The 14066-nt window shown below is 38.3% G+C and overlaps 1 protein-coding gene across 1 annotated transcript in view; it reads left to right on the forward strand.

Annotated features, from left to right (window-relative positions):
- sema3e (sema domain, immunoglobulin domain (Ig), short basic domain, secreted, (semaphorin) 3E) overlaps positions 1-14066 on the forward strand; it is a 67499-nt gene that overhangs the window by 22181 nt on the left and 31252 nt on the right. Inside the window, exons 2-4 of the mRNA XM_055155782.1 lie at positions 9082-9242; positions 9394-9453; positions 10449-10568. Coding sequence (XP_055011757.1) covers positions 9082-9242; positions 9394-9453; positions 10449-10568 — 341 coding nt within the window. The remainder of the gene's footprint in view (positions 1-9081; positions 9243-9393; positions 9454-10448; positions 10569-14066) is intronic.

A 14066-nucleotide genomic window follows, 5' to 3' on the forward strand; every position in this document is an offset into this window, starting at 1 on the left:
ATCCACCCTGAGACCAAAGCGTTAATTATCAAGAGGCTGAAGACCAGATCCACTGCTGAGGTGGTGACACCTTCAATGTGTCTCAGCGTCAAGTAAAAAGAATAAGAAAAAGATCTGAAATGACTGGAGATGTTTTTGACAAGCCCAGGTCTGGCAGACCCCGCAAGACAACTGCTCAGGAGGACCGTTTGTTGATTTGAAAATCCAAGGCCCCTTTTCCACTGCAGCAGACTCCACCAGGCCTGGTCACCTCAAGTCCCTGTGTCAACCTGAACAGTTTGTAGAATTCTGTCTCCAAATGGCCTCCATGGTCGAATCAGTGCACAGAAACCAGCACTAAACAAAAGGCAATTAAAAAACCCTGTGGCATTTGCCAAGGCCCACAGCCTGATAAAAGGATGGACACTGGAAAAGAGGCAGAAGCTGGATTTCTCAGATGAATCCTCGGTCGAATTACATCACAGCCACCGGAAATATTGCAGGAGACCTACTGGAGCCACATGGATCCAAGATTCAACCAGAAAATAGTTAAGTTTGGTTACATCCAGTATGGGGGTGTGCGAGACATTTGCAGGGTGGAAGGCAAATATCAATAGCCTAAAATATCAAGAAGTATTAGCTCCTCTTACATTCCCAACCATAAAAGGGGTCAAATTTTGCAGCAGGATGGTGCTCCATCATATACTTCTATCTCTACATCAAAGTTTCTCAAGGCGAAGAAGATCAAGGTGCTCAAGGACTGGCCAGCCCAGTCACCAGACATGAACATCATTGAACATGTCTGGGGTAGAATGAAAGAGGAAGCATGGAAGGAAAACCAAAGAATCTTGATGAACTCTGGGAGGCATGTAAGACGCTTTCTTTGCTATTCCTGATGACTTCATCAACAAATTGTATGAATCATTGTGGAACTGCATGGATGCGTCCTTCAAGCTCATGGAGTCATACAAGATATTAAATGTGGATCTCACAGCACCACTACTTAATTCACTGACGTTATGCAACATATTTTTGTATTTGAAGTAAATTATTTGTTCAATTTTCTGTAGGCGACAAAACTTTTGTCTTGCCAAAATCTGACCTTTCTGTGTTCATTAAATGATCAATCTTTCTTCAGTGAAGCAAATTTATTTTAGTATATTGAGCATAATTTGGGAGGGTTTTAGCTTTCATATGAGACATTTGTAAAACCAATCCATTAATTTAAAGTCAGGTTATAAGCTTTTGTTTCTACAAAATGGATAAGCGACAAGACTTGTGTCAGGGACTGTAGATCAAAAAATGGCATAATGATTGCATATGACAGGCTCAACTACTAATTTCACCAAAAAAAAGTTAAAATGATATTTTGCAAATATCTTGTCCTTATGTCATTTATAATATTTTTAATTATAGTGAGGTTTTGAATCTTACTCCCTGGTTGGACACAGCAGCAGATGTGACGGTTACAGCAACCATAATGATAAGAAGGGACAAATCCTGTTTAAATTACACAAAATTACAAGTTATGATTAGACTAGTAAAATAAATTACTCTTTTATTTTGTTAAATCAGTTTCAGTTTCAGTGCACTTTTTTTTCTATTTTTGGCAAAATTTTTTAATTTTTATTTGTGTGTGCAGTTTCAATGTATGTATTCATATCATGTATCCATATATCATATAAAAATTGCCCAATAGCACCATTACTTTGTCCATCCTTATAAAATGTAAAATCAATGTTAAGATGCCCAAAAAGTACTTCAAAAACCTTTTCCTAGCCTGAATAAAGGGCCTTTTACTCTTTGCCTGCAAGTAACAGAATGAGAGATAGAGAAAGAAATCCCATAGAGTGGATTAGTTAATTACAGGAAACATGTTGAGTTCTGGTCTGTGCCACCCAGCCTGAGTGTAGGGCTAATGCAGCTCAAACAAACAGTCTGCTGTCTGCACCACCATCCTAATGGCAACGAAACACACACACAGAGACACGCAACACACACACACGCAACTCTACGAAGATATCTAATCCCATTTTCAACAAACGCAGCCAATCACAGGCCTTGCTCTGTTGCCATGAGTAATCTCCAATAATGGGACTGTCTCCAGATCAGGTATCACCACAAATATACACAAGGAACAGAGAAAGAAGTACTCTGTCAGTCGTGTTAAGACTGCTGCGAGATTGTCTAAGGATTACAGGGTACGGTGATGTTTGGTAGAAAGATGCAATGACGTAATCTAAAATTGAAAAGTAATGTTTATAGACCCTGTACTTGGTTTTCCCCCATGTATTTGAGCAAAATTTGTCTTGTCCCAGTACAGATATATTGTATAAGTTGCTCAAAATAAGGTCTGCTGTGAACTGTCTGCATCTAATTAAGAAGTGTGAATCAGGAAGTGGATGTTAAAGGTTGTATAGAGGATTTTTTAAGGGAAGTGCGCGTTCAGAATTACTGTTGAAGTGACCTGTTTAGAAATATTTTAGCGGCCGAAGCGTCAGTTTTTAGACCCTTCGTCTGCTTCAGTCGCGCCATCGCTGGAAGGAATCTCCAAGAATCACTTCAGTTTGTCTTCGCTCCTTTTCCCCTGCTCTTCTTCTTTCAGCGACCTCAAAAACTGACTTTCTTTTGCGGCAATTTTTTTTCTTTTGTGGTCATGGATTCTCGTCCGCCATTGCAACAAACTTTGTACGAATTGCGAGGAAGCGCCTCTAAGAACCTCTGCATAATCCACGTAATCCCCCGCACTGACGCGAGTCAGTTACACTAGAAACGTAGGGAGTTTGATTGACAACCTAACAGCCAATGGATAAAGAGGGAGCCTCGTTATCTATTGGCTGATGTTTATCTGGCCTCACTACGTCCACAGTTGATAGATTTTCATTTTTTTTTTTTTTTGGTCATCATAATTACAAGGCTGCTGCATCTCTGTAATGGTATTTTAAACTTTCAATGACAATGACATACAACCTTTAATTAGCATGCTAGTTGTTGTTAACTTTACTGTGATGGCACTCCACTTTGGTCTCTGAGAGTTTGTGAAAAGTGCTTCTAAAGTGGTGAATCATAAGGATGTTCAGAATACATACGTAAAGTAAGTGAGGAATAGCTTTGGAACACTGCAAACCATTTAAAATGATTTATATTATACATTATATTACACAAAAAATATTCAAACTTGGCTTGAAACAAAGTCATTTGGCAAGCGATGGCAGTATGGCTTACAGCTTCTTGTTACAGGTCATTTTGAGGACTTTTCACCATTCAAGACATATTTTGTGGTTAATTGCTATGGCAACTGTCCAAATTTGCCATTATTCTAAAACCCATGGATAGACTTTTAGAAACTTAGGGATCCATTTAAATCAAACACTCAACTGGCTCGTATATTTTTATATCTTTGTAGAAACCAGTTTGAGAGGAAGGACTGAGAAGAAAAAGTCGAGGGAGGAAAGCAATGCTCTTTGAAATAATGTGCAATCTAGATAAAATAATACACACACAGGTAAAATTGAAACCCAAAATCCCAAATTGTGAAATCGTCTCTTCCTCATGGTGCAATGCAGGAGTTTCATTGCAGGCAAAAGTAAAGTTTTTCAGTTGTTATAAACTCAATGAATATTTTATAAATATCTGTATTTCTCTCCTGATGCGGGTGCTAAATAAACTATGACTAGCCCAAGCTTTCTAGGTTGTACTCCAGCAACCACAGTCTCTAGTGAAACAAGATGAACTCTGCACTCACAGCAAGAGGGTTCTATTCCCAAACCACGTGGGACTTTCTATGTGGAGATTGCATGTTCTCTCCCTGTCTGTGTTTTGCCTGTGCTCCGGTTTCCCCCGCTCCCAAAACAGCACCTGTAGGTCACTCTGAGGTCAGGACCCTAACCCTGTGGGACTCGGTTAAGTAAGGTCAAATAAACACAATAAAGCAAGCAACTGTTGTCTGAGCGTAGATACATTTTAGTGCTAGGATTATTGTAAAAGGAAAAAAACAAAAAAGAAACATAACAGTTATTTACATTATGCCCAAACAACAGTGAAATAATTAACACATTATTTAAAGGTTGTGTTTTGTTTCATTCACACATGTTTGAGTAATCTACATGATGTTATGAAGCAGTAGTTTTCAAGTAAAGCGCTACTTTTTACCTTTAATTCAGTAGAGATTGGCAATTCTCGAGCCAAAATCATCCACATGATTCTAGTGAAGGTGTATCGAGTTTAAAAACTATTCAAGAGATGAACTCAACCTAAATATACAGAGTTTGTGTGTTAAACATGTGTGCATTAAACAAAACACAACTCCAGGTATGTTTGTCATGAGGAAACATTATAACACGCCTCTCCACCGAACTGATCTGTACCTTGACCTGCTTGTCTCCATGGAGATAGATACGTTTAATGTCGTACTGTGAAACATTCCAGACTGAACAGTGAACAGCTGAGTACATCCACATGGAGACAAGCATGTGACGCACCCTCACCAAGAAAAGTTACGCAGTGCACCTTTAAATAATTGTAGTATTTGTGATTTGCTAATTGTAATTGCGAATAATCGTGCAGCCCCAGAATCTTTTCCAGTTCAAAATCAGTTCCTTTTTTTAGCACTTTTACCCTCTATATACAACGGCTGTAAATGTCAGACCACAGCGTTTTTTACAGCGCAGCGTTCAATTCATGTGGTTTTTAAAAGGCGGCTAACACACTCCAGATCGGAGGTTTTTTCTCTTGTACAAGGACATCCAGTCATGTGCTAATGAAAGGCTGCTCAGACATGTGTGTAGCCCAGAGGAAGTGCACGCCCCTGGGGACTCTCACCACTCAACCCCCCTTTAACCCCAACCTCCAGGGTACAGCGGAGCAACCTGTACCAGGCACTGTTTCATTATATGGTAGTACTTTTTGAACCTTACTAATTGTTAAAGAAGACATACTGTATTACGCTTTTGTCTGCTTTTGCTATATATCTGCTTTGTATCTGATGTTATTAATAATCCCTGGGAGTGTGAGGCGAACTGAAGGTACTACTCTATCTGAAACGCTTACTCTAGTTATACTTTAATCTGAGCTTTGTTATAGCACAATCATGCTGGGGGTGTTCTACATGTATGTGTATGGTGGAATGTTTCCATAGTGACAAAATGCACATGTTCGCAAACACAGATAAACAGTTTTAAGATACAAAATGGATTTAAACAACACATTTTAAAGAAGGTGTGATCAATATGAAGGTTCATGGTCCTGTTTAGATGTTTGATTTTCAACAAAAAGGTGAAACTGAAAGACTATTGGCTAATGGTAGCTAGTTTGTGACTGTAATTCCATTTGAGGTACTTGTTTAACAGCACAAATCAGCTCACCTGTTATAGTACATATATATGGTACACCATAGAAATCAGCACATCAAAGTGCCAAAAGTGTTTCACATGCTGTCAGCACCTCATATGGATAGCTGCAGATCGCACTAGTGAGCAGTGGATTTCTTTAGTAAATGAATACTTCAATGTTAAGCACTTCACATGCTCCGAAAAGTGCTACATAAATCCATTGCTTTCTTATTAGTAATTAGCTTTGCTGCAATACTCACTTAAAGGTGAACTGTGTACCGTTTGGAGACTTATGGAGATGTTATTGCTTTGCCTGGAATGTTTCATATTATGCCATTAAACTCATCTATCTCCCTGGAGGCAAGCTGGTAACGCCACCAGGCCAGTTTACAGGTTAGATCTATGGAGAGGTGACTACCCTACTCACAGTATTTCCCAGTTGTTTGTGAGCAATAAAAAATACCTATAATTGACTAATGATATATGAGTTTAATGCCATACTTTTTTTTTTTTGTTCATTTGTGTCAAAATGGCCACACACTACACTAACAAATCCTAAGCGTATCTCCATGGAGTTGGAGGTGAAAACTGGTGCAATGACGTCTTGAATACAGTGAAAAGATTAATTAATCATGCATGAACCACTCTCTACATTAAAAGCTCTTAAAATGCAATTTTGCACAATGTTTTCCTTTATTTGTCACAGTTTTTTGTTTGTTGTAATCTTTCTGTAGATTGTAGGCATGTCTGTGGTTCCTAATATCTGATGAAGTGAATGGTTCCGCTTCCTCGCTGATAAAATGGTTCTGTCTCCCTGGTGACCACATGCACTTAACTTCCACAACAGTTGTTTTTGTTGGTTGTAAATAGAGGTTCTTAGAGTGGGTGGAATATGTGACAAAGGTTAGTTTAGGTCTTCAGATCTTTTTGGCAAATGCATAGCAAGTACTGGTGGTTACAGGCTGGTCGCTGCATGCATTTATAACAATTTACTGCCTGGTTCATATGGGTTCGCAAGTAATCTTAAAGGTCCTATATTGTGCAAAGCTGACTCTTATGAGCTTTTAGCCATGTTAGAATGTTGTTACCTCTTCAAAAACATACCCGGAGTTGTGTTTTGGTTCATTCACATATGTTTGAATAATCCTGATTTATTAGTCTGTCTCTATCTCCAAAGCTCAAAATGCTCTGTTCCACCTTCTGATGTCATGAAGTAGTAGTTATCAAGTTAACAGCTACCTTTTATCTTTAGTTCAGTAGAGATTGGCAATTCCAAGGCTGAGATTAACCAAATGATTTTAGTGAAGGTGTATGGAGTTTAAAAACACAGTGGAGCACTTCCTGTAAGTGGAACATGGTGTTTTCTGTTTGATATAAAAACTCAGTCTAAATAAGCAGGGTTTGTGTGTTAAACATGTGTGAATGAAACAAAACACAACTCCAAGTATGTTAGGAATCTGAAAATAGGGTAATATGGGCCCTCTGATGTCTGATCATACACAGTCGTCATTTGAGCATGACAGAGAAGCAGTTAAAATGCAGCTAAAATATTTATAATATTAATATTTTTCCTAGCCACCCAAACACAGTGCAAAGTGCTGCTTAATCTGTTGTCGGCCACTTTTAATTCTTAAATAAGATAACTTCATAGAAGTATTTAGAGGCATAATAGATAATTACATAAATATTTGCTTTGGGAACATTCAATTATAGACTGAATTTGCTTTGGGAACACTGAGCTGTAGATTGTGATTAAATTGTCTACTTGAATCAAGTAGTAGTTATTGTGATCTGAGTACATTTTGACTCTTAAATGAGATTTGCCAATGGAGCTACTACTTGATTCAAACACTTATTAACTTCCTATATTATAGTTTTTAAGTTAACAGCTACCTTTTACCTTTACTCCAGTAGAAATTGGCAATTCCAGGGCTGAAATTATCCAAATGATTATAGTGAATGTGTATGGAGTCATGCTTGACTGATTTTTACTTCTTTTTCTTTTTTTCTTTTTGGCGATAATACAGGCTTTGGAGGTGCCAACTGCCAATATAAACAGCCGATAGTGATGTAAAAATTCATTGTAAATCTTAACCAAATTATAAAACGTGACTTGGGTTTGAGTTGGATTTATTTAGGATTCCTTTACTGTTAGTTTGCCTCTTTACAGGCATATTTAAGGTGAGTAGGAAGGCCTAACACCTTTATTCACAGTCCATTTACATATCAGTGTACACAGACAAATTAGTCCTCTGATAAATATTGATGCTACGCCACAAATTAGAACATTTACTTACCTGTTAAGTGGATTCAATTGGGTATAACATGCCCATGTGGACTATTGGCCAATAACACAGTATAAATATGCAGGGTTTGTGTGTTAAACATGTAAATCAAACAAAACAGAACTCCAGGTATGTGTTATAAGGTACTTTATATTGATACTTTATAACATAGATCAGAAAATAAGAGATTGTTTTTGTTTTTTTTTTTTTTTGCTGTCTGTGCGTTGAAAGCATCATCAGAGTTAGTGTTTTGATGCTGTGTTGGTGGATCCAGAGGAGGTGTGTGGATGGAGTAAGAGGAGACGTGAGTTCCCAGTGGATAGGCTCAGGAGATGGGATGATAACCCTGTGGTCACTCCCTGCCCATCTCTGGAGAGCTCTGAATCACTCCCACATGTTGAAATGTGCCCTTGGCCTTGACTCAAACTGCACACGCCAACACAGGGCCTGGTAATGCTGGTTAGCCACGTTGTGTGGTACCAGTTACGCATGACAAATGGAAACCACATCTCCACACAGGATTAAGCAATTTAAAGAAAACAATTCTACACTCTGAAAATGGGTGTGTTAAATTGGATCTATTGAAATTTGAAACTTAGGCAAATAGGTTAAAGATGCACTGTGTAACTTTTTTTTTGGTCTGAGATGTTATTGCTTTGTCTGAAATGTGTCACAGTATGGTTTCTACCATCATACTGACCAAACCAGTTGAAGTTACTCGTCAGATCTGTGGAGAGGCAACCCTGCTCTGTCCGAATGCCTCTTTTTCTGTTTATTTCTGAGCTATAAAACCACCAGTATTTTTAAAAAGTAGAGCTGGTTAATGTCATACTGTGGAACATTCGAAAGCAGAGCAACAGAAATAAGCAGGTGACAGACCCCCAACCAAAAAGTTACATAGTGGAAATTTTCAAAAGTTCTTTGGGGAAAATGTATGGAAAATTTGCTTCAGGAACCATATAGGCAGTCATTGTTGAGCTTCATAGTCCAAGCTACTCAAATCCAATTCCGATGATTCCGAATAAAAGTCAACAAACAGAATAAACCGATATACAGATAACAAAATGCATGGGAAAACTACAATAACACACCAAGGTTTCCTGTCGAGCTAGTATTAAATGCCAGGGAGAAGAGATGGGTTTTCAGCCTAATCTTAAACTGCACGACAGACTGAGAGGATCTGACAGGCAGAGACGCTGGGCGCTGCCACAGAAAAGGTCTTAAACCTAGTTTTGGTCACAGTGGCAGGAGCTGGTCAGCTGATCTCAGGGCTCTGGGTGAAGTATACGGCCGCAGTAACTTCTTCAAATACTGGACCTATACAAACATTTAAACACAATCAATAACATTCTGAATTGCACTTGATATAAGATGAAAGCCCTACATACAAAGTGAAAGTGAAATCAAATCAAGTGTAAACCCCTTCACACTCCTCCACCATCTGCCTCTCATGTGCCCTGCTTTGTCCTGCTTTACCCTGTGTGCAGAGCTGTGGCAGATGAACCGGACATGGGTGTACCAGGGACATGGAGCCTCTTTCCAGCCCAGGACCATGCTTCTCGATGACAGCCACGAGCGCCTCTACATCGGGGCCAAGAATTCTCTCTTCTCACTGAGCCTGGATCGCATCAACGCCCATCCCCGAGAGGTAAAAGGCCTGCCAATACGCGTACGCCCGCACTGCTAAAAGTTATTACAATGTTTATAGATTTTGGCTCTATGTAAAAGACCAGTCTGTTTTTGTGCTTACCAGTTGGAAGCTGTGACTTAAGCTATTATTAAAATAGTGTTTGTTGCAGGTCCAGTGGGCGAGCACAGAAGCTCAGATTGAAAACTGTCTGATGAAGGGGAGAGAGAAGGTAAGGCATGATTAGCTGCAAAAATATAAGATTATTATATTTCAACTTTTATATAAAAAATTATCTAAAATTCTTTGTTGCATATGTATAATATATTGTGTAGGCATACAGACACATTTGATGCACTGAAAACAATAAAACATTGTTGCCCAATATGCACAAAAACTCACTAGAGATTTATTTAAAACAGATGGCATTTCTACATTATATTTAACCTTCCTAAAGTATAGCAATCCCAAAGCATATTTCAAATAATAATATCATGCAATATTTAGTTAATACAAGAAAGAAAAAGCTAACTTTTTTTTTTTTTTTACTTTTTTTGTAATTTGATTCATTCAGTTATCAGCAGAGGTTACATGCACACCCAAATCTGACCATCTGATCTATGTTATAGTGTTTCCTCATCAAGTCTGGAGTTGTGTTTTATTTCACTCACACATATGTAAGACACAGACCCTGCATAGTCTCTCAAAACTGTTCCATCTTGTGATGTCATGCGGTAATACAGAAAGTGCTCTACACTTTCACCAGAATCATTTGAATGATTTCAGCCCTGGAATTCCCAAACTCTACAAAACAAAAGGTAAAAAGTAACTGTTAACTCGGAAACTACCGCATGACATCACAAGGTGGAACAAAGCATTCTGAGCTTTGGAAATGCAGACAGACTAATAATAAAGGATTAGTCAAACACGTGTGAATGAAACAAAACACAACTCTGTGTATGTTTTTGATGGGGTAAAAGCATTATAACATGGATTAAAAGCTCACAAGAGTCAATATTACGTAATGTAGGATCTAAGATTACTTTTTGCAAACCACAAAATCTGATGTGAGTAATCACTGGGATCATGATCAAAAAGAATTAAGATGATTTAGCTGTTTACATGTAATTTTAATAATCACAGACACTTTGAAGGTAGATCAGGATGTACCACAGCCCGGATAATGGGCCCTGTCTCATATGTTTATGTATATTGTTATTCCCATAGACGGAGTGTGCGAACTACATCAAGGTGCTCCAGCAGTACAACCAGACCCACCTGCTCGTGTGTGGCACCGGTGCCTTCAACCCACTCTGTGCATTCGTCAAAGTGGGCCACACTGGACAGGTCAGTCCTGTTTTCACTATTACCACATTGTTGTATTTGTTGCATGCAAAAAATCCCTTGTGGATAGGGGTGGGAGATATTTACATATTTTTACAAACATATTAAGCGTATTATTTTCCATTATCTCACAGTATTCAGATGATTTAACAATGCAGCAGGAATGTGCTAAAAGTGTCCTGTAGATGTCTTGGTTGAGGATAAAGTATCCCATGAAGTAAATGAACCATAAAATTACATCAAGGAACAATATTATGCTATTTTCTGATCTATGGTATAATGTTGTTTACTCATCAAAAACATTTCCAGAGTTGTGTTCTGTTTCATTCACACGTTTAAAATTCTGCATATTTAGAAGAGAGGAAAGCACTCTATTCCACCTTGTGATGTCATGTGGTAATACAAGAAGGCTCCACTGTGTTTTTAAATGCCATACATCTTCACTGGAATCATTTGGATAATTTAAACCCTGGATTTGGCCATCTAAAAGTAAATATGTTAACCTGACAACTACTAGTTCATGACCTCACAAGGTGGAACAGAGCATTTTGGGCTTTGGACATGTAAACAGAGTAATAAAGGGTTACTCAAACATGTGTGAATGAAACAAAACACAACTCCAGGTATGTTTACGATGAGATAATAGCATTATAATATGGTTTAATTCTGAGAAGAGAAATTTTGAGTAATATAGGACCTAGACTATTTCTAGATCTTTGTCCACTTGTTTGGGAGATTACACTAAAGTTTTTTTTCTTTTTATATATTTCTCATTAGTTTTAATTATAGGTGAGACACTCCAAAACAATCTCCAAAACAATTGCAATAAAAATGTTTCCAAATATTGCCCAGTCTACTTGCTTTATATAGTTATAACAAAACATGCAAATATGTATCCTCTACATCATGTGGATGGCCTTTTGACACTAACCAGCTCAGTTACAAAAGTTTACACCAGGTCATGTGCTTTTAAAGTGCATTATGTAAACCGAGTCAACTAACCCCACAGACACAGAGACACGATGTCTAAGTACAACAAATCCTACTGCCATTCTTCCCTTCATCTGAGCATTATGAGATTATAAACATATAAATACTTGACTTTAACCTCAGCATGTGATGGGTGCCCTCTCCAAAGCAAAGTCAAGTCCCAAACAAAAGCAGGGCTAATGGCCATGGTAATCTATACAAACTTTTCTTACCAAGTGTGCAAATAACTGTCTTAAAGGCTCATTGCTAAACCCACAAGGGAACCACTTATCCGGTTTGTATAGGTCTAATTGACAGATAGATTAGTCAAAGTGAAATGCAGTAGTGGGAAGAATACTTTGAAAATGTATAAATTACAGAATACTGAATACCTGCAATAAAATCTATTTTGTATTCGGATGTGTGGACCAAACAGTGTACTTTATTGTGAATATTATGAATACTTTTACATTGAGTTGCAGTTAAGTTATAGTATAAAGACGATCAAAGAATTTAAAATAGTTCTATATCTGTTTCATTGTTTTAAAGCATTAGTAATTGGGAAATGGAAAAAAATCACACAGTTGTCTACTTTTCTAAATTACATGATCAAATACCGTAATGATTCCTTTGATTTTAGGAAAGTAACCGTTTTCTGAATATTACTAAATAAAAAAGTTATTGTACTGGAATACAGTTAATGTTTTTTACTACTGTAGACTGCAGGGTAACAATTCTACAAAAGATATTAGTCAGTGTTTCGGAGACGTTGAGTTTTAAGTTTTGTCTCCATAGTGTAAAAAGAAGCTGAACACAAATTGGTGATACAAATGCTCCTTTACGCTTCCATTATTGTAACCAGTGCTTTTTAGATCAGTGGAGGCAATAAGTGACATTTTCATTGCATAAACTGTCTTATATAAATGTATTCAAACATGGATCAACCCCCAGTGCAAATTAGGTTTATTGGTAAAATGTACAAACCAGCATTTGTTTACAAAAAATAAATCAAACTAATATTACAAGTGGTTCATCCAAATCCAACACAAAATGCTGCTTTTAATGACTACAACAGTCTCAAAATGATTCAACCCCCTGAACAGAATTCCTCATAAGAGCACACTTTTGCAAATGAGGTGTGGTCTCAAGCACAACACATGCAACCAGTCAAGGACTTCATCAGTTGCATCACGTGTGCTTCACATAGAACCCCTCAAATATGAGAACTGTTGACGGTGACATTTTATTGCATATTAGAAATAAAGCTAAGTCAAGAGAATTGTCCAAAATGTTCAGAGAAGAAATCATTGCTTAGCTCAAACAAGGAAAAGGATACAAAAATATATCAAAGGCACTGAATGTTCCTAGAGATACAGTTGGAAGCGTAGTTCAAACTACCAACGGCTGCCACCAGAGTAAGAAACCTCCGACTGACTGCAAAAGACCTGCAGCAAGACCTGGTGGCAGCAGGCACTGAGGTTTCAGTTTCCACAGTAAGGCGCATACTAAACGCTGAAAGGTTCCATGCCCGAACACCAAGACATACACCACTACTGACCCAAAGGCACAAGAAAAGTTGGCTTCAGTTTGCTCAAACCTATATAAATAAGCCAAAGAGGTTTTGGGATTCTGTTCTGTGGAGTGATGAAACAAAATTGGAACTTTTTGGCACTATGGATCAGCGGTACGTCTGGAGGAGGAAGACTGAAGCATACGGTGAAAAGATCACTCTGTCTGCAGTGAAGCATGGTGGTGGCTCAGTGATGCTCTGAGGCTGCTTCACTTCCTCTGGAACTGGAAACCTGCAGCATGTGGAGGGCAAGATGAATTCAATCAAGTATCAAGAAATCCTGGGAGAAAATGTCATGTCATCTGTGAGGAAACTGAAAGTTGGGCGTCATTGGACCTTCTGACAGAACAATGATCCCAAAGCACCTCAAAGTCCACTGAAGCTTGGTTTTAGAAGAAGTCCTGGAAGATACGAGAGTGGCCATCACAGTCACCTGACTTGAAGCCCATTGGTGGGATTTGAAAAAGGCAGTTGCAGCATGCAAACCCAAGAATATTAGTAAACTGGAGTGGGCTGGTATGGACTAAGACTTCTTAAGAAGGCTGCCTGGTGGCTCTAATTAGTACTAAAAATGCTTGTCATGATGGGGTTGAATCATTTTGAGATTACAGTAGTGGTGAGCTATTTAAATGGTTCTTGTTCTTGTTTCTTTTTTGTAAACAGCTGCTAGTTTGTACATTTTACAAGTAAACCTAATTTGCAGTGGGGGTTGAATAATTTTGAACTGTAGTATAAACCTGTGGGAAACACTGTACTGGTTGTCAAACTCATGACAGGGTTCACTGTTGATATTCTGAAAACCATAAAAGCCCTTGCTCTTACCACATCTGATAAAGGAACTGGATGACTGTGGTGTGTGCCTGTGTGAGTGTTGGTGGTGGGAGGGGCAGATGGTGCAGATTGGCAACCTCACTTCTGTCAGTCTGCCCCGGGGCATCTGTGGTTACAATAGTGAATGAATG

Source organism: Boleophthalmus pectinirostris, unplaced genomic scaffold, assembly GCF_026225935.1.
Source record: "Boleophthalmus pectinirostris isolate CB_2022bp ecotype Guang Dong unplaced genomic scaffold, ASM2622593v1 HiC_scaffold_2, whole genome shotgun sequence".
Lineage (NCBI taxonomy): Eukaryota > Metazoa > Chordata > Actinopteri > Gobiiformes > Gobiidae > Boleophthalmus > Boleophthalmus pectinirostris.